General features: G+C 40.3%; 1 protein-coding gene across 9 annotated transcripts in view; it reads right to left on the bottom strand.

Moving 5' to 3' along the window:
• Positions 1-27,463, bottom strand: part of Tenm2 (teneurin transmembrane protein 2) — a 1,251,952-nt gene that overhangs the window by 949,164 nt on the left and 275,325 nt on the right. For all 9 annotated transcript variants that reach the window (XM_026780485.1, XM_026780490.1, XM_026780489.1 and 6 more), the window contains exon 3: positions 8,841-9,140. In XM_026780485.1, the coding sequence (XP_026636286.1) occupies positions 8,841-9,066 (226 nt within the window). In that variant the 5' untranslated portion in view covers positions 9,067-9,140. The remainder of the gene's footprint in view (positions 1-8,840; positions 9,141-27,463) is intronic.

A 27,463-nucleotide genomic window follows, 5' to 3' on the forward strand; every position in this document is an offset into this window, starting at 1 on the left:
TGTGGAGAGTGTAGGGAGGCTATTTCAGTGTGCCATCAAGCACAGCCAGGCGCAGTGTGGAGAGTGTAGGGAGGCTATTTCAGTGTGCCATCAAGGTACCTTTCTTCTCCTGTCCTCTGACTGCCTGAGTCCTCCTGGGAGCTCCTTATTTTTTGGCACATTTTGCCAGGATGATCACACCAAGTCTCAGGAGATTATTAACTATCAACTCCTACATCGCTATACTCTGGATACGGCTCAGGCTTCTCTCCAGGACATCAAAAAGTGGTACAGATAACTGCCTGTTAGACATCAGCACTTGCGTGGTGTAAGAACACCTTGAGTTCAAGGGGTCACGGTCTCACAAACCATCTTAACCCGCAAGCAAGTTCATCGTCTGTTTTAAGCCCTGGGGATTAGCACGTGCACAGAGAAAATTGGAAGAATTGGGAGCTGCGGCAACATCCATAGCTTTCCTTTTACCCCAGAAAGTCTTCTTCAGTCTTCCAAGCGCCTTTAGCTTTCCCATTGAAGTTACCAGCAGACAGAGACAAAACTGTGTATTCACTTGTGCTCACATTTACACACACACACACACACACACACACACACACACACACACACACGTAGTGGCATTTCATTTGTATTTTAGTAAATAAAGCTCGCCTGAAGATAAACGAGAAAAACAGCCCCACTGGTCAGCCTTATTGACCTGGTGGTGGTTACATATACTTTTAATCCCAGTAGCCTCATTAGTTGCCATAGAAACTGAGTGGTACATGCCTTTAATCCCAGTGGTGCACACCTTTAATCCCAGCCCTAAAGAGGGTTATAGGATGGGAGGAGACAGCTCTCCGACACAGTCTCATCCTGAGATTCCTGGAGACAGGATCTCCATTCCAGATTGAGGTTGAGGTAAGAGCTAGTGGCTGTGGGCTTTGCTTTTTGGATCGTCAAGTTGAACCCCAATTTCTCTCCCTGAGTTTTTATTAATTGTGCTTCACACACACATGTACACACACAGAGAGCAGTTTGGGCTTATTTAGCAGATGGCAGGGAATATACATCAGTATGCTTTCTACAATGAAATACACATATTACCATCTTTCTCACAGATTTCCTTGCCATAGACCCACCTGATCTATTCTTTCTATCTTGCTCTTGACAGAAGCAGGCAGCTAACATGCTTCAGGAACGAATTCTAAACACTGAAAGCATTCCTCTGAGGTACATGTCTGCCACTCCAGAAAAATTTCCACAAGCAACCCATGCACTCCTGCTTCTGGGGTTCTTTACAAGCGTTGACCTATCCAGGCTCTTAAGGAAACAGCGGCACAATGAAGTTCTGTCCTGACGGGAGGAGAGAACAGTCATTGCTGTACTGAGTCCCAGGACAACAGATCTATCACCACGCATGAGCCAAGCCATCCCTGAGATCCCAGTTCGGGCCACTAGGTTTGCATGTTTAAACACATTATCTCCCAACACATGCACCCGCTGGTAGTTCCATCTCCCTGTGACACTCCCTACAAACAGAAGCCAACGCAAACGTCCTAAAATGCCTCTAAAGTCTATTTCCCTCTACCACCCCAGCTCTTTCACTCCCACACGTTCAACTAACACAGATTTCTATAAATCCTTAGGACAACCAAACTTCGTTACTTGCGGTCTCTGCATGTGCTTTTGTTGTTTGTTTGCTCTTTTTACTAATTATTCTCTTGCATTCCAGATGATCCATTTCTTCTTTGATGCTCAAGGATAGGCAAGGATATCACAGTTTAGGGGAGGCCACATGTTTCAGGATGGTGTCTCGTCAACTATCCAAACTTTTCCTTTGCTCAGGGTGTATTATACTGTATCTAACTATATGTCTATTATATTGTGCCTCTTCAAATTGCCAAGCTTTGTTAGATGGTATTTTTACCCATTATTTATTGTTTTTCACAAATTACAGTTTTAGTATTATTATTATTATTTCATCATCATTATTATTATAATTATTATCTTGGCTAATATGAAGAAGTAACCCAAAAGGTAGCATTTAAAGTTTTCAGCAATGTATTGCATATGAAATATATCAGGGGAAGGACTTAGGAAAGGGACATTTAAATTATGGACTGGTTTATGTTGTTGAAACATTGGTAGGATCACATTGAAAGACAAAACTTTAAGATGAATAAAGAAAATTAATGGGCATCATTTGTTGAACAGTAATATTGAAAAGTCACGAAGAAAAATATCTTGGAGGCTACCTACGGTAAAAGGGTTGTAATACCATTCCTAAAGGCTGGGCAAATCAAGAAATGCAAGTAGATTGTGTGAGAAAACAAATAAGTTTGTGAATTAAATAGAAATAAAGAAACAGTCACAGGGACATTTGCAAAGTGCAAGTAGTATTTGGACAGATACCACAGGGAGATAAATGTCAGTGTTGAGCATTGATTGCATTGGGATACCTGTTATCAGGTCAGTGAGTTGTTCTTTCTAACTTCTGATAACCAAACCTGTCTTTTCTATAAGCAAACCCTTTCTGTCAGCTTTAGTAGAAACTATTCTCTGTATCTAAAAGCACAGAGAAGGACTGAGTTTCAGAAACTGCCCACTAACATCACAGAAAAACAGAAAATTCATCAGAATGCATTCAATGCCATGTCTGACTGAAGGCTTCTTGGCAATGTTCTGCTGAAGGTTGGAAAACAATATTTTAAAGAGGAAAGGCCCACTTTTCCATAGTGTTTCCAAGTAAGAGAACTCTGACAGGGTGGTCATCTACAGACATCTTCAAGAAGACATCTCTGAGAAGAGAAGCTAAACAAAGAGAATGAGAAACAAGAGAAGGTAAGTGCAGTGTGAGAGATATTGCCAGGTCTTCTAGAGATGCCAGCCAAGACATTATATTTCCTCATAAGCTAATAAACTAATGAGAGTTGGGACAGCATCATTTGTAACTATCTTGAAAAATAGAAACACCATCCATTGAGGTGCTATCGGTAACAGTGTCTTAAGGAAAATTCTGGGATGAAGGGAGACCAGAGCATTGAGATGCAAAAACTGAGTGCCCCACTTACAATGAATGAGAAATAGAAAACAAGTGAGAAAAATTAACAACTAAAGCTGAATGTGAAATTTTCAATAGTCAGCTATTCGATGTTTAACTGCTGGAGCAATGCCTCAAAGACTAACGTTACTGGAAAATGATACCGATTCCTAGAAGAGAACTGAATACCAATTCTGAAAATACAGAAAGGTTTGACTCTAATAAGAGACACGGTGATCAAATTATAAGTAGTGAGAGTGTGCTAATTTTTATCATGAATTACACAGATTAAGTTTTTTCTTAATTAAACCCATTCTTGAAATACATATCTATTTACATGTCATAAAACTCACACCTCTATAAAACTGTATCTGAGGACATAACCATACAATATTTCTTCCAACCTTTTTATATGTAATATGTAAACTTGTTTGACTAGTATCTTCCCTTCAGTGTATTAGAACCAATTGAATCGCTAGATGATTTCATTCATTCATTTATGAAAATTGGGATGTAATGTATGAGTTATGTTCATCTTTGGAAATAAAAGCTACATACAGTACAGAGGGAGGCAGATCCACTCTGTCAATGAGTTGAAAGAGAAGTTCTAGGCTTGAAGATGTCTTGGTGGTCAGATGCAAAGAACAGAAAGATTTCAGCTGTCTAAAATATTAGGGATGTCAGGTAATGGATGTTTGCTATTTATACTAGTCATAGGAGGATTAAGATGACAGTCTTTATAATGCCTCCAGTACAGTTTATCCACCACTTACTAAGTAAAAGACAGCACCTACAGCATAACAAGCACACACCTGAAGGAAGTGATCCCAATATTAATAATTACTAGGAACTTTCCAGAATGAAAAAGAGTGACAGCCTCTTTTCAGGTTGATGGAGGTCAGTGGGGGGCTCCACGTAACACTGGGCTATCCTAAGCTGTAAAGCAGAGGTTCTGCATTCTTTATTCTTCTACCACAAGCCTCTTATATGGAGGAATAAGAATCTGAGTTAGTCAACCAGGATACTGGAAATCATGTAATTCTGAAAGGTCATAGAGGCTTCCTCATAGAGTCCTTCAGACCTTGTAAAACAGCAAGACAACTGAAGAAATGGAAGTGTTATGTCAATCTCTGCTGCCTTATAAAAAGAGGTATTACCTAGAGATGGTAGAATGTGTTTAAAGCAATCGTTTCAAGGTACATTTTAGTCTTGCAAATAGTAACCAAATTCTTCAAGCTCATGAAAACCTAAAGGTGTTCTGTATGGCTAAATTAAAGTGCTGGGGGTTTCCATTTCACAACAACTATTTTACAATAGCCACAAAAGATATTTGGAGAGATTTATGAACAGAAATCTCTAGACATTTTCCATATAACCAAGGTTTCCAAAGTACCTTCACTACGTAATGTCAGCTGAATCAATACAGATAAGGGTCTCCAGCTTGCAAGTGGATCGTGAATTTCTGGTTCATTAACATGGGCTACATTTGTGTTATGCCAAATTGCGCAGAGCAAAATTTATTGCCCAAATTATTTTAAAGATAGCAGAAGTGAAAATATCATTTATGAAATGCTCAGATAAACTCAGCTTAAAAGCATGCATGTGTATGTTTACACATTTGTAAAGAACATTAAAGTGTTAGTGACATATATTGCCTTTTTTAGAACCGACTGAGCTAATAAAAGTAAGCTTTCAAGAATCCAATTTTCCCTAATTCCTTATTTAACCTTGACCCAAAGAGCTTGAGATACACAGAAGAACTCAATCTTGGCCACCTCTCAAGAGGCTTGAATTACTAACTAGGAGGGAAGGTTTTTTTGAGGAATAGAAGCCAGGGTAAATCTTGTGGTCCACTGGGCAGAGTTTGACAAGGAAGCAGCCAGTTCTGCTTAGGTAACCAATATCATTTGTATCGGAAAGCAACAATGTTTCTTGGTTATCACTTTGGGTTGAGAGGTGGGAAACAGGTGAGGACTGCAAGGTAGGGAACCTTTGCTGGAGGCTCAGTGCTGCTTCCTTCCTAGAAAGTTTCCTAGAGCTCATTTAGTGTAAGATGTCATAGGAGGGATCAATGCCAGGAAGTCCAAAAGAGTGGTGCTTGTGGAAAAGAATTGCACAGCAGGGCTACAAATGGTGAGAGTTGGGGCTGGAGGCAGTGATAACTTCCTCTATGATTAAGAAAAGTTTCAAAGGGCTCATCCAGAAAGGCTTGGAAATTGAAGGTTCATCTTCCTTCCTACCAGATTTGAAAGGGTTGATGACTTGGTTTTTGTTTGTTTGTTAACTCATAGTTCTTGAATGTGACTCACTGGGCATGAAACCCCTCTCCGTTTCTTTTATACTTGACCTTGGATAATTCAGTTAATCCTTCCTTGACTCACTTTTCTAATCTATAAAAAAAGGAGTGGGGTCTAACAACAGTAGCTACCTTCCAACATTGTTGCGAGCTCTGGTCCAAATGCTTGGATTGGCATTTGCTACAATGTATTCAAGGACTGGGAGAATTCTTTTCCTCTCCTTGCTGTTGAGTGTTCGCTAAAACAACGTACTCAGCCTTGTGGCGCACAGAACACAGACATGAGGTGCAGTCACATAGATATGCAGGAGCAGAATGAATTCAGGTCTGATGTTAGGCTCCCAAACCATGCAGAACAGCTACAGCTCCATATCGCCTTGCTCTGCATCCTAGCTTCACAGCCCAAAAGAACAAGCTCATGCAAACTGCCTGGGAACTTGGCTGACCTCCATTATTCAAAGTAGAACCTGTTTCCTGAGAGGCACTGGGGTTGGGGCAACCAGGTGTCAGGCTGCTGCTTACTTTGTCATGCGCGTTAACTCCAGAACTACTTGAATGCTATTTAGTGAAGGATTAGCCATTTATTAATTACTAATTACTCCAGTGGCCACAAGACCTAAGGTCAGGAATTCTCTCCCTTCGTGCTAGAAGAATACACCATGGTGGAAGGCAGACAGGAAATTTACATGTCTCTAATGTAGAGGAGTGATAGCGTTAGTAGAAGACAGAGAAAGCATCTTTGTTGGAAACCAAATACAAGCAGGTTGACAGTTCTGCTGGGGACGCCTGGCCCATTTCTCCTGATCAGATATGGCTTGTTGTCTTGTTTGATCCTTCAGCGGGCCAGCTTGCTGAGCTGGATAAGGAAGGACCCTGAACCCCACCTCACTTTGATTGGATGGCAGTTCTTTTCCATGGGAGCATCTGGAGCGCCATCCCAGTGTGTTTGCCAAACTTGCTTGCATGTGAGAAGCGTGTTTGTTTTATGATCAGTGTCTTGGGTTTTAAATAAAGAGACCGCAGGAGCTGATCCCACTCTGAGCCTCGCTAAGGTACCTCTAGGCTAATAAGTACCGACATGATCCTGCACTTTGATTTCATGAATAGGAAAATAAACTGTAAAAGCGCATGACATTTAAAAAAAATTATTGTTATTACTGAGTCTAAAATTTATTTTAACCCTCTCAGTAACGGTTCAGTCTCAAGCGGCACGTGCCACTAGCCAGATTGTATCTCCAGTTACTCCCCTCCTTAAATATGCGCTTATTTACTTCCTGCAGAGTTCAATTTTAGAACCCATCAAAGTAGATCCACTCAGCCTCTGACTACATTTTCATGCATAAATTCATAGACGCCTTCAGAAGGAATTGCACTTACATATGCAAATACTTCCCAATGCCTTTTCATTTCTACTTTTGGACTGCACAGTTTTTAATTCATGCAAACACATTACGCAAACAAATATGGACTCAATAACAACACACGGCATGTGTGAATCGTTAATTGCAAAGCCATGAGCCCAATACGGCCAAGCTACTTCCATTATTATCATTGGCGGAGGGGGCCCGTGATGAAGCAGGAAGAATGAAAAAGCACATTGGAAAATCAAATCCCAGCACTTGGTTTTGTGTGATGCAAATATTAATAAAGGGAAGGGTGATGAGGAAATCCTCAGTTCAACAATAATCTGGAAGCTTCTGTTTAGTGCATGATCCAGAAGCCGGGGCATGCCTTCCAAGGGGCTGAGGAGCAAGAGCCTGTATTTGCCCCTAGAAGCACAGCCCGTAAGACTGTTTGCCACATGAGTGGCACAAAATTGTCACCAAAACCACAACAGGAAACCAAAGCTTTCAGCCACACTGCCTGCCTGTGTGTGTGGTGCACTTTCAAAGATCTGACTTCATGTTGGCGACGCCCTTGGACGTGGTGGCAGGAATCCTAATTTCTCCATGTTGGTAAAGCGAGCTCTCTGCTCATTAACTAAGCCGGGACTCCTTCCTATTTGCCTTTCACTTCCCACTGTCTGCTACGGGGTCAGCTGCGAGTTTAGTAAAAGACACCAAATGCTGGAGCCGCTCACAGATCAAAGGCATTTAATCCAGAGCAGTCTCCAGACAGTCCTGCTTTCTCCTGGAGGATCAGGATTTGTCATTCTCATGAAGATGAGGCAGAGAAAATAAGACTAAAGATGGAATAAAAATTCTTTCCTACAAAGGTCTACGATGACAAGAAAAGCAATTTTACCTGTTTATTGATTTCTCTAAAGTTTATTTAGTTAAATATCGCAGGAGCTAAGATAAAATGGGAGTATCTGAACTTATTCTTAGAACAACATCAGGCCTGTACATTTATCAATCTTGGGCACTATATGACTTAATTAAATATATGTACATAAAATTTTCAAAAAAAAAAAAAAAAGGTAAAATGTAAGAATGGGAGGAAGCTAAGGAGCCAGGAATGGATCCCATGTTATCTCTTTATGAGTTAAATTCATCCCATTATTTGCTGCTGAGGACATAGAAAAAGAAATACGAATCAGTATTATAAAACAAACGATGCAATAACCCTGTCGGACAGGGCCAAGCCCCAGGGTGCCAGCTGTATGACCCTTCCTAGTGCAGCCACTGCAGCCTGTGCATTCACTTTTAGTTTTTGCCGAGCCATTAACATGACCAGAGCACGCTTGGCTGGGATTCGGAAAGCATGGTGCAGGGCAAGCGAGACTTACACTCTGACCTCCACACTGCTCGCCTTCGGTCCACACACATGCCTAGACAAGTGACTGCGGAATTCTGCCTGGATGCCAGACATGAAGAGAATGCCAACTGCTTGTGTCTGAGAGAAAGAAGTCTTCTGAAGTAAACCAAGGCATTACAATAATAATAAAAAAAAGTGAGGTTCCTTAAGGGAGAAACAGCAGTTGGTAGAACTGGATTAAAATGTTTCTGCCCCCACTTACAATTTGAAACATGAAAATAAAAACATAGAACTCAGACATAGCATCTCATCGTGTGTGTGTGTGTATATGTAGGGTGTATAATTTACTATTATTTTACTCAGGGAGTTCTGAAATGTCTTATAATACATATACACCATTTATTCAGAGTGGATATGACCGGCGATGCCAATATATGAAGCCGTCAAAATGAGGTCTTAGAGGTTTAGAGAAAGCTTCAAAGAAGAGTGTGAAATTGCCAGAATAATCAGTCAGAGATTTTCTATTGTCTCGGGAATACATTTTATGAAGCCAAGGACATGCTCTAAGTCACATCTTGGGAAACCTAGCATGGAAGTTCTCTGACAGCAATGAACATATTGTTGAGGAATCCAGTGTCCATGATGACAAATAGGAGCTTAGCACCCACAGGAATTAGAATGGGCAAAAGTTTGTTTTCAACTAAGTATTAGTTGGGTAATAGCTTGCTAACTTGCCTTACTGTCTGTTTTTTATCAGCTTCAGTCATCACCGTTCAACAGAGCAGGGCAGGATTGGGGCGGGAGCCTAAAGGGTAGGGTAGAGTTCCCTACCTTGTCTGGAAAACTCATCGGATTCCCGGTGCACCAGGTCCGTCACTCGGTTTCCGTAGTGCATTCTGCTGTCATGGTCATAAGCCTTCAGGGTCTCACTGGAGCTGTAGGACTTCTGTGTGGGCACACGGCAGTCTTCACTGTCCAGAGAGGAGCTGGTGTAGCGACACTCCTTGCCACACCGTCCCCTGGTTAGAGAGCGATGTCGTCGGTCCTTTACGTCCATTATTCCAGATGAAGCAGGACGCGACGACTTTCAGGAAGGGAGAAGTGAGTCTTGGCACCTGTCACTTTACCCACCTAGAAGCATAAAAGTAACAAAATATGTAAATAAACAAATAACAGACCTGGATTGCAAACAGTGAGGTCTTCAGGTATGACTCATGTGCGGAAACTTGCCAGCCATGTACAACTTCTTTGGGAAAAGCTTTATACTTAAACCACCAGTCTACATAGAACTCTAGACAATCAGTTCGCTTTCTTACTGTCTAACTTAATAGAAATGAGGGAAAGAAATAAAAAAAAAGCCTCATCTCCTGATTGGATGTGCACAGAGGACATGATAAGCTTGTCACTGGGGTAGGAGATGTTGTTATGAAGTTGATCAAAACCAAATTGACTTTGCCGTATTTCATTACTGGATTTTTGCTGGTTTGTTCGTTCGTTTGTTTTGGTTTAGAAGGATTACTGAGAAAGTAAACATCAAAACAGGAAGAAAGGAAAGGAGTAGGAAGAAGAAAGGGAGATAGAGGGAAGAGGGAAGTAACAAAAAAAAATATAGGCGCACATTTGAAAATATTAATGATTCGCTGTGAGAACAGGTTATTCAACCAACAGTAAACTGCTGCGATGGGCCTGGAGAATAATAATATAAGGTGTTGATGGCATGCAAATTATCTTCTGTGTGTGTGTGTGTACACTAGTGTGTGTGTGAGAGAGTAATTACACACGTGCCACGTACACTTTTGTAGGTCAAAGACAGCCCTGTATTGGTCCTCTGTTGTTTTTCTTGGTTGTGTACCCCAAGACTACATGACCCATGAGCATCTGCATGTTATTTTGCCTCCCCCTCTTATTTCTCTAGATCCTGGGACTATGGTAGAGTGCTACATTGGCCAGGTTCATATAGCTTCTTGAGATCCAAACTTGTCCTCATGTTTGCCATGCTGGAGCTTTCCCTGCTGAGCCAACTCCTCAGTCCACCCCTGATTTCTTCAATGAATCTCTAGGAATCTCTAGTAAGTGTTCTCCTCATTGGAGATCTGAATCTGAAAACAGCTAGCCACTCCTTCCCAGGGACCCATCATCGAGAGAAATTACCGAGAGATGCGTATCCACATCACCACCTGTTCATTAGCCTAACTTTACACCAACCTTCCCAGTGCCAAGACGCCCACTGCAGAATGGAAAAATGCAGAAGCCCTCTGCGTGTGATAGGGAAGTGGAGGACAAGGAGCTTCTCCAACACATGACATGGACCTTAGCCTGGCAGTCTATGCCAAATAGCACTAAGAAAACACTAGCCTTCTGCCTAGCGAATGACCACAAAATCGCTTAGGCACTCCGAGTTCTCAATGATAGGTTCTCACTGATCTCTTTTGCCATGCAAAATAGCATGGACCACACTACCAGGCCCTGGACAGAATGGCCAAACACAAATTTTAATTAAATTGGAAAATAAAGTCCAGCGCCAGGGTAATGATTTTTCTCCAGGCTACTGTTGCTCACGGCCTCTTCAATATGTCAGGGAATACTTGGGGGAACAGATCCGCAGTTCTCAAGCTCTCTGCTCTTCGCTGGCTATTTAGACACTGAAGTAGGACATCTCTGTGTACAAAAGGGCTGAGCTGTACGCACAGTAGTGTAGACAGCAGGGGGCCAGAGGCAACAGAAATGAAGTCATTCCCTCCTTCTCTTTTCCCAGAGACCTTTTATCTCCAGGATCCTCCTATACAAACCCTTCATACACTTGATCAGATTTTGCCTGAAGTGTAGAAAATTCTGTTTAACAATTGGCAGTGAGAAAGAGCTCACACCTGTCAGGAACTCCAGGAACAAGTATTTATTTGCCCTAGTTGCTTAGATAATAAACTATATAGTTTCCTGGAGTCTCAGTCAGTAAGTAACAAAACACCTTTGAGAGTCACTAGGGAAGACCTTAGGACCTTTTTGAAGAAAATGGAAAATCGTTTTGCTATAATCATTTCAATTATCTTTATACGGATGCAGTTTCCAGAGGCAAAACAAACAAACAAAATATATAAAAAAACAAAACAAAGAACTTTGTCCTTAATTTCAGCATGGTTTTGGAATTCGTTCCTAGTCTATTTGAGTGTGTGGTCATTGACGTTTAGCAGATGCCAATCTAACCATGACCACTCACTAGCCAGTGTCCTTGTTTAATATCTGGCCCTTGTAAGTTGGCTTCTCAATTACTTAAAATGGAAAATAACAATACCTATTTTCAAGGGCTTTCATAAAAATTAAAACAGTGTTATAGTAAGTTTCCCATTGTGGTGCATAGAATGTGGTATGGGACTTAATAAAAATGCGTGTTTCACTCTTCTGATGATTAAAAGACTCAGCTTGGTTATGTAGTCAGAGCCTGGCATAAGCAGTATGGGAACATGATAGATAATGCCCAGAAGCCACTGTTCTCATACAGGCCAGAGACACTGATCAAATTAGACACTGATCAAAGAACACCTTCAGACCCTGCTGAAGAAAAATAAGACGGTGTCACCGGCACTACAGAATCACAGGTGGTTTTGAAGATTGAAGGTTATTGTTCAATTTCATAATTTGCTTCTGTTTTGCTTCACTGCTAGGTGTATCTATTTTAATATCATCAACGTAGCAGAGCTTAAAATCCCCGTATTTATCTATTCCACTTTGCATTGTACTTGTGTCAAAAGGGTCTCTCTTGCTCTTGCTGTGTGTTGTACATTTTAACATGCTTTTATTTTACGATTGTATTTTGTTCTATAAAACCATTCCCACAGTGGGAGCTTAAATGTTTATTACCTGTTGGCACAGTATAGGGTCACTGAGTTTGGATACCTCTATACTTGCCTTAGCCATCCAGTGTTCTTTTCCCTAATGCGCTCCTCTTTCTCAGCTCAGCATTGTTAAGCTAAGTATTGTCAGTACTAGCACCTCAGAATACGTGCCAGAAATTTACATTCAATGAGGCAAAATTAGTCGCATTTTACGGAAGCCTAATGTCTTAAGGAACAAGGCAGAATGTATACCCAACCAGTAAAGGACTTTTTTTTTTGCATTTAGCTGCAAATTTTTAAATTGTCAGTATGAAAAACAGCAAAACAAGCAAATTTATATTAAAGTCTGAATCCGTGGCTTCTGTTTAAAAGTCAGGAGGTCAGAAAAGTGCTTTTAGATAGATGGAATATATATACATTCTTCCTTATTCTCCTCATAAAGTATGAATGAAAATAATAAACCTAATACATACAGCAATATAAGAAGATCTTGCGTGGTGCAAAGAAAATACACACAAGTACCAACTACGATATCCATGAAGTAGTACAACTTCTTTTTGCCATTTATGTAAGACTTTTGGGTGAGGAAGATGACATCCCCAACCATCAACAGGCACAGATAAGAAATAGAAGAAGAAGGAGGAGGAGGAAGAGGAGAGGAAAATGAAGAAGGAGGAGGAAGAAGAATAGAAGGAGGAGGAAGAAGAGGAGAAGGAGGAAGGGGAAGAGGAGGAGGAGAAGGAAAAACTGGCGAAATCAATCCTTTTGTACCAGAGTACAAAAACATAATTGAATAAAAAAAAAATAAAGCCCTTAGTTTTCACCTAACCTACTGCTGCAACCCAGTAGTACAGGAGGGGGTGATATTTTCATTTCTATCTTCATCTGTAAGTCATGACACCATGTCAGTGAGGTACTTCACTTGAAGCAAAATGGTTCCCCCAAAGGCCAAAGAGTTCCAAGACTTTCATCCTTTGTAAGATATAATGAAGCTCATCTCTCAAAGGGAATCCAGTCTTCCTCCTCCACAGTATGGGAAGCTTCCCCTCTGACCCCTTTAGAGGGCGAGGTCCAGTGGAAAGCTAAGTGTTTCACCAGCTGACAAGGACAATGAGCCCTTCTGCCCTCGGCAACATAACTTGATATCATGTACGAGACAGTACCAAGACCTTTCTATCACCAATACTAGAGCAAATCGGTACAGGTCTATTCCACAGCCACAGCAACTACCTTAAAAGAACTCCCGTCTATTTAGAAGGTGACTTAGCAGGAATAAGGGAGAATCTCTCTTCCTTCACCAGAGCAGCATCAAAAGAAACCAGCAAAACTTAGAAGGTTTAAATAAGAAACTTGATACCTCAAACATAATAGAAAAAAAAATGTGTCTGTTGGTGTAAAAACAAAATCATTTGTTATTGGGGAAAAAATAGAAGGAATGTGTTAGATGAAAATACAACAGGCAGCCAGACAGCGGTAGGGCATGCCTTTAATCCCAGCACTCTCAGGAGGCAGAGACAGTGAGGTCTCTGAGTTCAAGGACAGCCTGTTCTACAGAGCAAGTTCCACGACAGCCAGGGTAGTTACATAGTTGGGAAATCCTGTCTCAAAAAAAAACAAAACAAAACAAAAAAAACAAATAAACAACAACAAAAAAAAGCACTCAAAAATCCAAAAAAAAAAAAAGAAAAAAAACCCCAGCACTCAAATAGATCAATACCAAGAAAAGAATGATGTTAAAAATGTCTGATGTACATTTTAAACAGGCTATCAAATTGCTTCAACAAGAAATTAGGAAAACATTTAAATTTTTTTAAAAAGGTACAGTTATACCAGAAATTCTCCACAAGTTTAAAGTACAAAGAAGATCCTTCATATAAAAAACACACACACACTCCAATTATGGTCTCCACCAAAAAATGAAAGAACAGAAGAAAGAATGAAATAGTACATATAATATTTTCTACAGGAAAGTTTTCAATTATATATAAAACAGAAGAAAAGCATATATATGCATATAATAAAAAAGAAAAAGCTAATATAAGGCAAGTGATGGAGGCTGAGAACAACAGGTAATGCTCATATTATCAGAGTCCTAAGAAAGAGAGGTGATGACAATTACAAAACTCCCTCTGTATTGGCAGAAGTCATTAAAATAAATGTTCTCAAAGCTGAATGAATTCCAAGCCAAATACATCCAAATGCATTCATGTGCAGATGCTTTATATATACCACAGTAAAATTTCTCAAAAATGAAAGATGAAGAAAAAGCTCCAGAAAGCACTGAGGAGAAAGAAAAAAATATGGTAGCTACAAGGGAAAAACTTGAATGATAAGGGAAAACAAGAAGAAAATGTGGACAAATGAAATCACATACTTCCTTTGAGGGTATAAAATCATTTTCAATGTTAGAAAAAATATATTACTCGCTGATGTCATTCTAAATCTCTGTCGATGTCACATTTAAGAAATTACTATAAAATGTGGAAAATAAATGGATATAAAACCAGCTAAAACTTCCCACACCTAACCGAGTAAGAAAATATGAATTAAGTAGACTGTGAAAAGATACACACATACATAGACATACACAATGGCTATACAATCTATCCACAGAGATTAAGTCAAACTTATTACAGATAAGTCAAAATGAAATCATCAAAATTCACAGCAACTTACAAGAAAGAAGAAAACATACTAAGAACACAGAGAATTAGATAATAAACAGAATATAAAAAATGCCTGACTTAAGGCCTAATAAAACTATAATTATATTAAATATAAATTTTATAAAAATATCAATTAAAAGAGAAAATAGATGAGCACTTTGTAAAAGAACTCAAATCTATGCTGCTAATAAGTTAGTATAACTGTGGCAGTATGGGTATATTGAAAGCAAAGTATAATATCTCATGCAAATATTAAAATCTAACAAGAATGACTATACTAATGTTACATAAAATGGCCTTAATAGGGAGTCAGAGAAGGACATTTTATGATCAAACAAGGATTAATTTTCCAAAACATAAGGAAATTCAAAGTAAGTGTGTATTCAAAAGACAGAGCAAAATATATGGAGAAAAAAGAAAAGAAAAATAGAAAGAAAGACAGAAAAGAGAGGGGAGATAAACAAAGTCACAACTATCGTTGGAACATTCAGTCTCTGAGTCCTCCAAAGGGATGGTACATTCACATGGAAATCATGAAGAACCCAATAGAAGACCATCAAACAACAGTCTAACCAACAGCAGATGATTGCCAATTCTTCAGGAGAGATCTGTGACATCGAGATGGCCTTTATCCTGAGCCATAAGGGAAGTCTCCAAAACGAAAGGATAAACTATACTCCATACATTATATCCTCTGAAATCAGAGCAGTCAAGCTGAAGAAAAACAGAGAGGTAAGAATCTCCCTTGACAACTGAACAGTTGTCTAAATAATCTATGGGCTGAAGAAGTCTCAAGATAAGCCAGGGCAAATATTAAAGTTAATGAAAACGAAACCTTCCCACATCAAAATCTTTGGCCAGTTACAGCAGGGATGAGAGAGAATAGCAGGACTAGATCTACACACTGGAAAGTAGGGAAAGCCTCCAGTTGGGAATCTTAACTTTACAATCCAGAAGTAGGAAAAATAACAAAGATATTTTCAAAGGAAGAAAAAAAAGAGAGCTCCCCCTCAACTAAAAAAAGAAAACAAGAGGAACAGGAGAAAAGCAATAATGTTGACATTTTTTTTTAAAGATTGATAAAAGTGACAAACCTTCAGTCAGACTGAGAATGTCTATTTGATGCAAGTTAGCAACAGGTGCTGCTACAGGACCCGCTCACAGGAACAAGACAATTAGAGGATTTCAAACATCACAATCGGGTGTGCACTCTGAGAACAAAGATGAAAAGGACCAATTCTTTAAAACACTCAAGGTCTACCCTCTCACCCACTCTGAATTACGCCACTTGAACAACCTGACAGGCAAATACTTCCAATTATGTAATTCACACTAAATTAAACAGGTGGTGGTTTCTCTTGAAGAGTCTACTGAATGTTGAAGGAACAATTAGAATAAATTTAGAGGATCTCTCTCCTGCAAAACTGAAGAAGGGGAAGAACTTTCCAGTTCACCTTATAAAGATGCCCAAACTAGACAAAAGCAGAGGAGGGAATGAAAGACCGGAAAGAACGGAGGAAGGGAGGGAGGAGAGGGAGAAGGGGGAAAGAGGGAGGGGGCAGGAGAGAGGAAGGGGAGGAGCAAGATGGGGAGGAAGGAGGAAAAAGGAAGGAGAGGAGAGGAGGGCAGGATTAGAAATAACAAATCAAGTCATAAAGGAAGGAAGGAAAGAAGGAAGGAAGGAAGGAAGGAAGGAAGGAAGGAAGGAAGGAAGGAAGGAAGGAAGGAAGGAGTAAAAGAACTTATGATCACCATCCCTAGAAATATATAAATAATGATTTTTATATTAGCAAAGAGAATTCAGTAATTTGTAAAAATATTGTGAACTATTGCAAAAAGGCTTGTTCTGGGGATAGGAACTGAATCTGTAACTAGAGACCAGAGAATATAATCCATCATGGTAACAGGCTCAAGAGTTGTAATCATGTGACTCAAGCCGTCAATGCAGAAGAGCGTCTGGCAGAAATCCACACAAATCAGAAGACACATTCCCTTGAAAGTAAAAATAGAGGGAACTTTTTTTTATATTTTCCTCTTTTAATTTTATTTTAGTTCTTTCTTTTAAAAACAATTTTATTTTATTTATTTTATTTCTTTTCTCATTTTACATACCAATTCCAATTCCCACTCCCTCCCATCCACCTGCTCCCCACATCTTTCTCCCACCCCACCCCACATCCACTCCTCGGAGAAGGTAAGGCTTCCAGGGGGGAATCAATAGTCTGGATTATCACTTTGAGACAGAACCGGGCCCTCTACCTCCACACCCATATCTAAGCTGAGCAAGGTTTCTCTCCAAAGAGAATGGGCTCCAAAAGGCCAGTTTAAGCATTGGGGATAAATCCTGGTCCCACTGCCGTGATTCCACAGACTGCCCAAGCCACACAACTGTCACCCACATTCAGAGGGCCTATGCAGGTTCCCCTGTTGTCAGTCTGGCGTCAGTGAGCTCCCACTAGCTTCGGGCAGCTGTTTCTGTGGGGATCGTCATCATGGTCTTGACCCCTTTGCTCAGAGGAAATGTCTTCACGTTGAACAATAGCACCATCCTCAAATCTGCAGCTGACATGACATGACATAATCCTTTGTCTCTAAGACTAAAGACAGGTATGTGGAACTGCTCTCCCCAGCTCTCTCCTTGGTCAGCATCATGCTAGATCTCACAGCATGCAGATTAGAAAAAGAAAAAAAAAAAAACCACAGCAACACTGACTCTGTTAGCCAATCACATAATACATATGAGAAAATTCTTGGGGTCTATAATAAAATTGTGGAAGAGGGTGAAAGAAATTAAATGTCTAAGCCAATGGTAATGTGTATCAGGTTACAGGCTGGAAGACTCAACCAAAGAAACTCACAGTTCTCCTCAAGTAAATGCATGGATTGACTGAAATTCACATGAATTTCCAAAGGAAACAGGTGTTTAGATTTAGCCAGCGTTATAGCAATGCTGTGTTGACAGGCAAAGGAAGTAGAACAGTTATTTTTTTTGTTTGTTTGTTTTTTGTTTCTTGAGACAGGGTTTCTCTGTGGCTTTGGAGCCTGTCCTGGAACTAGCTCTGTAGACCAGGCTGGTCTCGAACTCACAGAGATAGTTTTTTTTTTTTTAAGTAGAAAAATGTGAGGAGTCTCAGTCTCCCCAGTTTAGACCTTAGGGATCTGCAGGTCCCCTATACTACGGACTTGGCAGAGGGAAGGAAACATACATTAACAGATGAGCAGAACCCAGAACCCAGATTCATATCCATATGCTTTATCATGCCTTTAAGAAAGCTGCCGGGCGGTGGTGGCGCACGCCTTTAATCCCAGCACTCGGGAGGCAGAGGCAGGTGGATCTCTGTGAGTTCGAGACCAGCCTAGTCTACAGAGCTAATTCCAGGACAGGCTCCAAAGCCACAGAGAAACCCTGTCTCGAAAAACCAAAAAAAAAAATAAGAATTAAGAAAGCAGCCGGGCGGTGGTGGCGCACGCCTTTAATCCCAGCACTCGGGAGGCAGAGGCAGGTGGATCTCTGTGAGTTCGAGACCAGCCTAGTCTACAGAGCTAATTCCAGGAACCAAAACCACAGAGAAACCTTGTCTCGAACTCCCCCTCCCCCCCAATAAAAAAGAAAGCTGCCAAAGTCAAAGTCACTGAATGAAGAAAGCGCTGGTGGTAACCAAGGGTCAGGGGTAGGTACCCATAAACAGAAAAACTCAATTCTGTGTTCTCATTTTATTCTTCAAACTGAATATGGATTAACAATGTAAAAAATAAAATACAGGTTCTTTGAAAAATTTTATAAAACACAATAGTAGTTGTAAGTAAAGAAGGGGGAAAGTCTTGAGACTTTACATCAAAGACAGAATTCTGAACGGAAAAGTGAATGCGGCTGCAGTTCATTTCTTTGCAATGAGCTCTTTTTATTCTGTGAGACACATGTTAAGAGCATGTAAAGGAAATGTGTGGCCGACTAGAGAGATAGCACAGCCGCTAAGAGCACATACTGCTCTTTCAGAAGACCCGAGTTCAGTCACCATCGTCCAAGGCTGTGGATGTGGTACACAGCTGTCACTCATGTTCCAGGGAGATCTCCTATCCTTTTCTGGATTCTCAGGCACTTGAACAGACACACACACCACCACCACCATCAGGACCACCAGGACCACCACACACATACATCTCCGCCCCCATAAAACAGGAGACTGGAGAAATGGCTTGGTGGTTCAGAAAGAGTACTTCCTGCTCTTCCTGAGGACCAGAGTTCAGTTCCCAATCAAGTACCTCACAACTCCAGCTCCAGGTAATCAGATACCTTCTGACCTCCTTGAATTTCAGCATACATGTATACATATTTACCCACAGATATACATATAATTAGAAGTGAAATAGTCTATGAGATAAAGTAAAATAAATCTGCTTTAAAAGGACAATCCATAGAGTGAGGGAGCGTGTGCGTAAACCAAATATTACACACACACACACACACACACACACACACACACACACACACACACACACACACAAACTTAGATCATTAATTTAGACAGCTGGCTAAAGATGTTGGGAAGGACATATTTTTTTTTGTTTTGATTATCAGTTTTTCTGAGACCTTTTTTTAAAGTTTATTTTATATCTGAGTGCTCTAACTGCTTGTATGTCTTTATGCCAGATGATGGCATCAGATCCCCCTAGACATGATTGTGAGCCACTATGTGCTTGCTGGGAATTGCACTCAGGACTTCTCGAAGAGCTTACAGTGCTCTTAACTGTTGAGCCATATCTCCAGCCCCCGGATAGGATTTATAATTGCAAATACATACATGGAAACGTGCTCTCATCAGCTCCAAGAGAAAAGCAAATTCAAACCACCAAGAAATATTGCTACACACCTATCAGAATCACTAAAAAAAATAATGATTGCAATAAGTGCTGGAAGGATTTAGGAATCAGAGTCTCCCATATATGGGCCAGATGCTAAATCATACACCTTCTCTTAGCTAGTTTAGCAACAACTTACCACTAATAATTCCACTAAACATGTAACTACCATGGAACCCTGAAGCTTCTCTGCTGGGCATTTATTTAAGAAAAAGGAAAATGTATGCTCACACAGAAGTCTACACAAGGATGTTTGTGGAAAAATGTTCATTTATAAAAGGCATAACCAGACACAACCCAGATGTTCCTCCATGGGTGACTGGTTGAACATGTTACTGTTAACCCGAAGCCTGGAAATCCTGTTCAGCACTGAAAAGGGAATGTGCTATATGTACATACAACAATCAAGAAGAGAATATACGCCAACTAGATGGTGCCATGTATAAACATATCTGAAATGATAGGAAGAGATTGCAGTAAGTGGCTTCCACGGCTAGGCAGGGTATCAGAGCATGAGGGATGTCTGACATGAGGCTGTGGGTGGAGTCCAGGGGCAAGGCCAATATGCATCTTCCCTAGAACAACATCATTATTCTTGTTGTGATCTTGATACTACAGTCTGCAAGATGCTGTGCTTGTTTGGAACCTTCCACAGGCTCCATCATTCTGGGTTGTTTCTGACTTAACTTGAATCTAGAGTTACAGAAAAAAAAAAAACAACAAGTTATTTCAAAGAAAGTAGCATCCAGTATGCATACAGGGGCTCAAAACTTTGCTATTAAAATTAGTACTTGTTCAGGAAAGTCACATTGCTAACTGATATATACACATAGCTTCCTAAAGTTATCATTATGATCCTTGTATCATGCCTTTTGATTTGTAGCTAGTCTGTTTCATTTATTGGAACTAGTTGGTTGGTCTGTAGACTCTTGGTATTTGTAACTTTGGCATGCAGGAAATAACAAAGCAGCTATGGACACTGAGAAGGAATCACAAAGAGTGACAATGTAAGGACTATCGTCTGCTAACATACTTTTGAAGGTAATTCTAAAATAAGAGGATTTAATCTTATTCCTGCTTGTGTCTCATAAGCCAGCCTTTCAGAAGGCATATTTACCGTCTACTATGGGAGAGTATTCATAGCCCAATGTCCTTGAGAGGTGAGGTTACCAATCCATGTGGCGAGACGCAAGTTCAGAGCTTGCTTCTGAAAAGTAATTAAAATTGCCTTGAAGCACTCAGAAAGACGGTAAGCAAAATTATAAATCTTTCCCCCAAGCTTGCACCTTTCCCACCACTGACAAATGGCAGTCACTGGTTGCCGCTGCCTCTGCCAGCTCATTACTGCTATGCTGGGGCTTGATTCTGTTACATTTCACATTTCCTCTCTTGAACAGTGCTCTCCGCTGCTTTTTTCATCAGATGCCTAAGTGGGTTCCATCACTTTAGCAGAACACACTACAGAGATCTTGCCTGCGAGCCTTTGTCTAATTAACTAACCCTGTGAGCTGTAACACGGTTCACCATTAACTTTGTGGAATATCCTACTACTTAAGGGGGTTGACTTGTTAATCACTGACAGCCAGCTCCACGCTTGCGCATGGGTTTGTCGGTGTGTATGCAAATGTGTCTGAGGATGAGTGTGAAGGTGTGCAAGAACACTGCTTAGGTAAATTTAACGTGGTCTTTATGTCAAAATGACATAATAATACTGATAGCTTAAACTTGTCTCGCTCTGTTACACTTTCTTGGGCCACGACTTGCTAGTCTTTGAACATGCTTGAGTGACTTATATCTTGTCACTGACACTAGACTTTGGGGGAGTATTGTAAGGAGAGATAACCACTGCCACATTTCAACCTAAATTAGGAGTCTATTTATTCTGAATTCCAGCGTAGGGAGGGGGCTCTTTCTTCTCCTTTTCAAACTCATGGCAACGCATTGACAAAGTTTTTCTACTAGGTATTTGGAGTTAGTTTACACAAATAAAACTTCTTATTTCCTAATTTGAGTTGGTGTCATATCTATCTTAGAATTTCAATTAAAAATTTCCATTAGATGATCATATTTAGAACACATATTATATATATTATATATGCTATATATGAACTATACTATATTATAAATATATACTATATATCACAGATAACATATTATATGTGATATATATTATAGTACAATATAGCATATATATTAATAGCTCAATCAATACCTCCTTTAAGAAAAATATCTTCTTTCTGATCATATCTTGAATAGAAGGCACTTTCACTTATATAACAAAAGAATAATGTCTTGTCTCTTTAGCCTTTGGGCCCCTACAAATTTTGCCTCTCCTAAGACAACCTAACAATTGCATGTTCAGAGTCCTTCCTACTGGATTTGGACTCCCTCATCTAAGTGTTTTACTGAAAGATCATGAAAGTACCAATTGAAAGGTAATATAGAGCCCAGACACAAGAGAGAGGCAAATTGAAGTAGGCGATAGACTTGAGAGTCTTGTTTTGCTTCCTTCCATCCCCAAGTAGGGGTATGATGAATCTAGCATGAAGACCAGCTCTCTGATATTTCCAGTACCTTCTCTTGAAATCACGTAAGATCAATTCTGAACAAAGATACACTCCAAAATATTTAGAGAGAGAATATCCTGTGACCTCTGAGTGGACCTAAGAAAATCTGCTTTAAAATCTACAGAAGAGGAAGATAGTAGCTGGGTAATTGAATGCACCAGTAAATAAGAGGTCAAAGGCAATTTGCTTCCTGTTCCCCTGTGCCATTATATTGATATGTCTGGGGATAAAAAGCCAACTCTGGTTAATGTCCAGAGCAAGAAAGGATAAGCAAATTCACAATTGTGTTTTGCTCTCCAGCTCCAGAGCAGCATGGACTGCTGTTTAGAATCTGTTCGGGTCCCTGGAGCCATGTGCACAGGAAACGGTGAGCACATTGTCAGAATCTGCTTGCTGTCTGCGGATTTTATGAATTGTTAACGGCAAAGATGCCTCTCTGTGCTTGCAGTCCTAACCAAAAGCATCCACATAGCGACATCCTCCATCCCACACATCCGGATACCTGCCATGAGAATATAGATGTGCATGTTTGTGTATGTTCTTATTTGACTAGTAATGAAAAAATGAAGGTCTGCATAAAACTAGTATTTTGTCAAATCCCATGCTTTGTTTTTCCTTTCTCAAACCCAAACTGTTTAACATTAAGTAAATTAGAGTGATTACACCTCTATAAAAATTTCATTATGAAATGTGGTAGTTTACTGAAGTCTTGGTCTCCTTGGCTTCACCACTAACCCCTAAACACACACACACACACACACACACACACACACACACACACACACACTCACATTCCTGTTCTACTCCTATTTTCTCATGTGCCTCCTGAGAGGGGGAGCTGAGCAGATGGTTATACCTTAGGCACTGGCTAAGTTACCGTTCCTGGAAAACGACAGGTCCTCCCTGCTCCTCCCTGCCATGCAGAGCTCAGGAGGCAGTAGAGCAAGTCTTGAGCCTGCAGCCTCAAAAGCTAATGAAGGGAGGAATTGAACACCCTCTGCCCATCTTGTCAAGCATGCCCCTTTCTGTGTAAAAGACCGAGAGCAGCAATAGACAATGAATGAGCAGAGAGCATTGGGTCCCAGGGTCCTAAGAGAACAGAAAAGTCACTGTCAAGTCAAGCTCCCATATCATGAATTCCTACAAAGTTCCAGGTCCTGAGTCAGGTCCCTCAATATGTCATTACTCAGACACAGTCTCTCCACACAGGCATCTGATACTATATCATAAGTTGCTTATTTGTTGTCTGTACCTAAAGAATATTCATCCTAAGATTGATCATCCAGTTCTAACACTTGGAACGCAGAGGAATGGCAGTCTTTTCTCATATCTCTGCCAGTCACTGGAAGGCGGTTGTCTAAGCACCTTCATCCAACAGTTGCCTCTTGAAGGTCAGCAGCCACAGCCTAGTCCCAACATTCTCAGTACAGAAATTATCCCCTCACTTGATCAACATATGCAAGTCCCTTTCAAGTATCAAAAGTAAGGGGAAAAGAAAGTTGTACCCTTAGGCAGAGGCAAAGGATATTTGAGAGAGATGGGTTTCAGTTTCTACTTCTGAGAAATGGGAGTAACGTGTCTAAATTGAAGTAACTGTGAAAACGCCGAATTGCCTTTAGGAATCTCCAGATACTAGATGCCCAAACACCAACAGATGTCACCATCACTACCATAATGTCTTCATCATCACTGTGAGTCATTAACAAAACATCTGGCAGTGAAAAGTAACAGCTGTCCTTTAGTGATCCTTGAAGCACAAGGACACGGATAGTAACTAATGTTATATTAGTTTATATATTAGGTTACTATATTCTCCTTCTCTGAAGGGTTGATGCTTTGGTGTTCTCTTAGCAGGACAACCTAGATATCAGTAACCCCATGCTGTCTTTAACTCTCACTGTAAGAAATTATTCTACTCTCACTGAAAAGTATGAGCTTGACGTGTTCTAGCAGCATCGATTGTGGTCAAATCCGACACCCATATTCAGTTCATCATAGACAGGTACCACAAAAGACAAGGAAAAATATGATATGTATGCAGAACATTAGATGCTTATCATTAACTCACTATCTGATCAAAACAAAGCACACTGGGCAGTGGAGTAAACCTAAACAATGGATATAGAAAGATAGCCCATGCAAAAGGAGGGTGGCTCCAAGATACTCTACATAAGAAAGAGACAGAGATGTCTGTCTTGCCTAGGTAAGTATGCAACCAGGAAATCGGAAGTCTCTTCGGGGGGGGGGGGGGGGGGAGAGGTCAAACAGGCAGAACCAGCCACAGAGGGAGGAAATGAATGAGAATGCTGCCGGTCCTCAAAGATGCTCAGAGATGAAGGCAATGTGCTGAATGATGGAAATCCTTTGTTCCATCTCTAACCAAGAAAGCATGGAGTGGGGCACGATCCTCTCCATCATTTTCCTGTGTGAAGGTGTAGTCAATATTTCTTATTATTTTACTGTTATAAAAAAGCAAATAGCATGCAGTAAAGCCTTGCTTCAGTGATTACATGGTGCAGGAGCTGACAAGCAAAACCTAAAAAAAGAGTTCAAAATAAGCAAATCGTTTGCTCTGTGGATAAGATGTTCTATGAGAGCAGGGACCTTGTCTCTTGTTAGTAATCCATCCCCACAGCTGCTAGGTCACCTAACAAAGCTTTGGGAAGATAACTACGTGTTTACAAGGAAAGACAGAAAAATATTGGGAAAATGTTTAAAAGGGTTTAGATTTCGAGCTGGCTCTTTCTTGCTGTCTAACTGTCCATATTTTTTTTTCAGGTCTATTGCTAACTTGTACAGTTTACACAAGAATTTCCATACAAAAAAAAAAGAATTTCCATACAGATTTTCTGATGTAGTTCCTTCCTACTTAACAAACAAACTAAAAGTAGTCTTTTTCTAGAAAGCCCCTACTTTCATAGTTAGGACAAAAGCTGGCTGACCACTTGAGAGTACTTCCTTTGTGTATCATGAAGTTCACTGTTACTGCTCAACTTCACCACCAGCAAAAAAGCAAACACAAACAAACAAACGAACGAACAAAACCCAGCATCAGAAAATACTTGAATGGATGAATGTACCCATCTTTAAATAAAACTTTATTGTTCATTTGTTTTTATGCTCATACACTGATGAAGCTGTATGTCTTGGTCACAGAATACTCCTTCCCCCTCTCCCAACTGAGGACAGTTAGAGCAGAAGCTTGCTAACTGGTAGTAGTGCTAAGACTTAGAGCCTCCTGAATGCTCAGCACTAAGCAGAACATCTACATTTCCCACTCTGAGGCTCAGGGAACAAATGAAATGTAAGAGCCAGAGCTTGGGGACACATACTGTGAAAAACTGTCCTATAGATATGACATGACTGTAGAAATCATGAACACATATGAGCTATGGCCATGTTGTCATAAGATAACACCTGACACACATACACTTAGGGGGCATGATAGTATTATCATGAGTGGGAGGGAGACATGGCAAGATAAGAAGGGATTATTATGGACAAAATACATATATATTATGGACAAATATATATATATAATGGACAAATATATATTTATATACAAAATAAAATAGACTAGTATCACACAGGCCACTAAATGAATTTCCTGTAGGCAGCAGTATGTCAACACCCACTGTTACAGAGGTAGGGAGCAATAAAAGGCAGAAAATTCAGAATTCTAGTTAAATGTGAAGGATGACTTATAAAATCCTTACAGAAGTTGAGGACTTCCTGTCCAGAAGTTTTGTGACAGTGCTGAACTAGACCAAGTGTCGGTGGTAAGCAAGGATGAGCGCAGCGATCAGAGAATGTGGCTCAAGGGAACTGTTTGTATTTGGGAAGGGTTCTGATTTAAGACTGATACTTGTTTCTTAGTTACAAGCCTAACTTTGTGCCTCTTAAGAAGATATATATTTGCAGAGCCAGGTGGATCTCTGTGAGTTCGAGACCAGCCTGGTCTACAGAGCTAGTTCCAGGACAGGCTCCAAAGCCACAGAGAAACCCTGTCTTGAAAACCAAAAAAAAAAAAAAGATATATTTGCCTTCAGCTGCTCCTGTGACAATAGTCTGGAACTTGACCTTTCTCGATAATATGTGTCTCGTTCTCACCTGACTGCTCCTCGTCATTTTTGAGACAGTTCTTTTCTGGCTTTGAGGTTTATCAGTGCATATGAGAAGCAGCAAAGATGGCTCAAATGACTTAGTTTCCTTTATGACTCATTCTCCCATTTTGATATTTCTCTCTTTCTCTGTCTCTATATACAACATGACCAAGAATATTGTTAGTTCAAATTTAAAGATCAGGAAGAAAACATATACTGACAAAGAGACCCATTCTCCTTCTTGCTGGAATAGGTATTTACTGAAATGTCAGCAGAAAGAATTTTTTGTGTTAGCCTACGAGTCCATCCATATAAACTTGTGTTAAAAGGACTCTCGGCAGCCCAGGCTCACTCCTGTGGCTTTGCTTGCAAATCAATAGGTGTTGTGTATGGAAAAGGATATAAGAACATGCGTACCCAATAGAAAATTTTGTGCAAATTTAAAAATAACTTGATCCCATCAATCTCAAAATTATGTACTTGCATCCTTGTGTTTCCTAATGAGCCCTCAAGGTATAGCATTATATTTTCTCAGCCATTAGCTCTGCCATTCACCAGAAGCATAATACAGTAATCACGCAGAAGTTCAAGGAAATGAAAGTCTCTCCCATTTGCCTACTGCCCTCTGTAGTCTAATATAGTGTTGAATGTTACAACAGTGTAAGCTCTTCCATACGTGCCGATAAAAGCCTCCGCAGGAGACAGCTGTGATGAACTGCCTGAAATATTGAGGGAGCTTCTGATTTTTGAGAGGGGAATGTTCCCTCCCAAAGCAATTACCCACATCCCTCATGCTATGAAATGTTTGTGTTCTGGTTGAAAAGTGAATCCGGCTTCTCCCCTGCCTTTGATTATAAAAATGAGGGCCACTCACGTGAGGGGAGAGAAAAGGGGCTCAAAGAAGACATCAAAACCCCATTTTCAAAAGACACACACTCTTGAAATCCCGGAGATGGAAAGGAAACCCACGCTTGATAAATGAAGATGGGTCCTCAAAAGAGAGAGGTAGGAAACCCTAAGTGGTCATGATTGTTGGGAACAACCCAAAAGACAAGTGGAATCATGAACAAAAGAAGGGCATACTACCAGAATCAAATGTCCCTCCGATTCTATCAAATGCCTTCCCACGTGCACCAGGAGGGTACGATGCAGTTCTCTGCGGAGTCTCAAAATCAGATTCTGACCTGTCTATGGGAACGGCAGGATTTTAAAACCTAACAGAATGATTTGGCTCACAGCACCCCTTGATCAGTGATGACACAGAGCAGGACAATGATACATTACACCATTCTCACGTCTATGGCGACTCTACCTGTCATGTTCATGCTTTATGGTTGGCGTGGGTTTTCTCACAAACTAGCAGTAACGCGCAGTCTATATCTGGGTATCTGAAACCTTTCATTTGTGTGAATGGAAATAAAGCAAATG

The sequence above is a fragment of the Microtus ochrogaster genome, chromosome 7 (genome assembly GCF_000317375.1).
Source record: "Microtus ochrogaster isolate Prairie Vole_2 chromosome 7, MicOch1.0, whole genome shotgun sequence".
NCBI lineage: Eukaryota > Metazoa > Chordata > Mammalia > Rodentia > Cricetidae > Microtus > Microtus ochrogaster.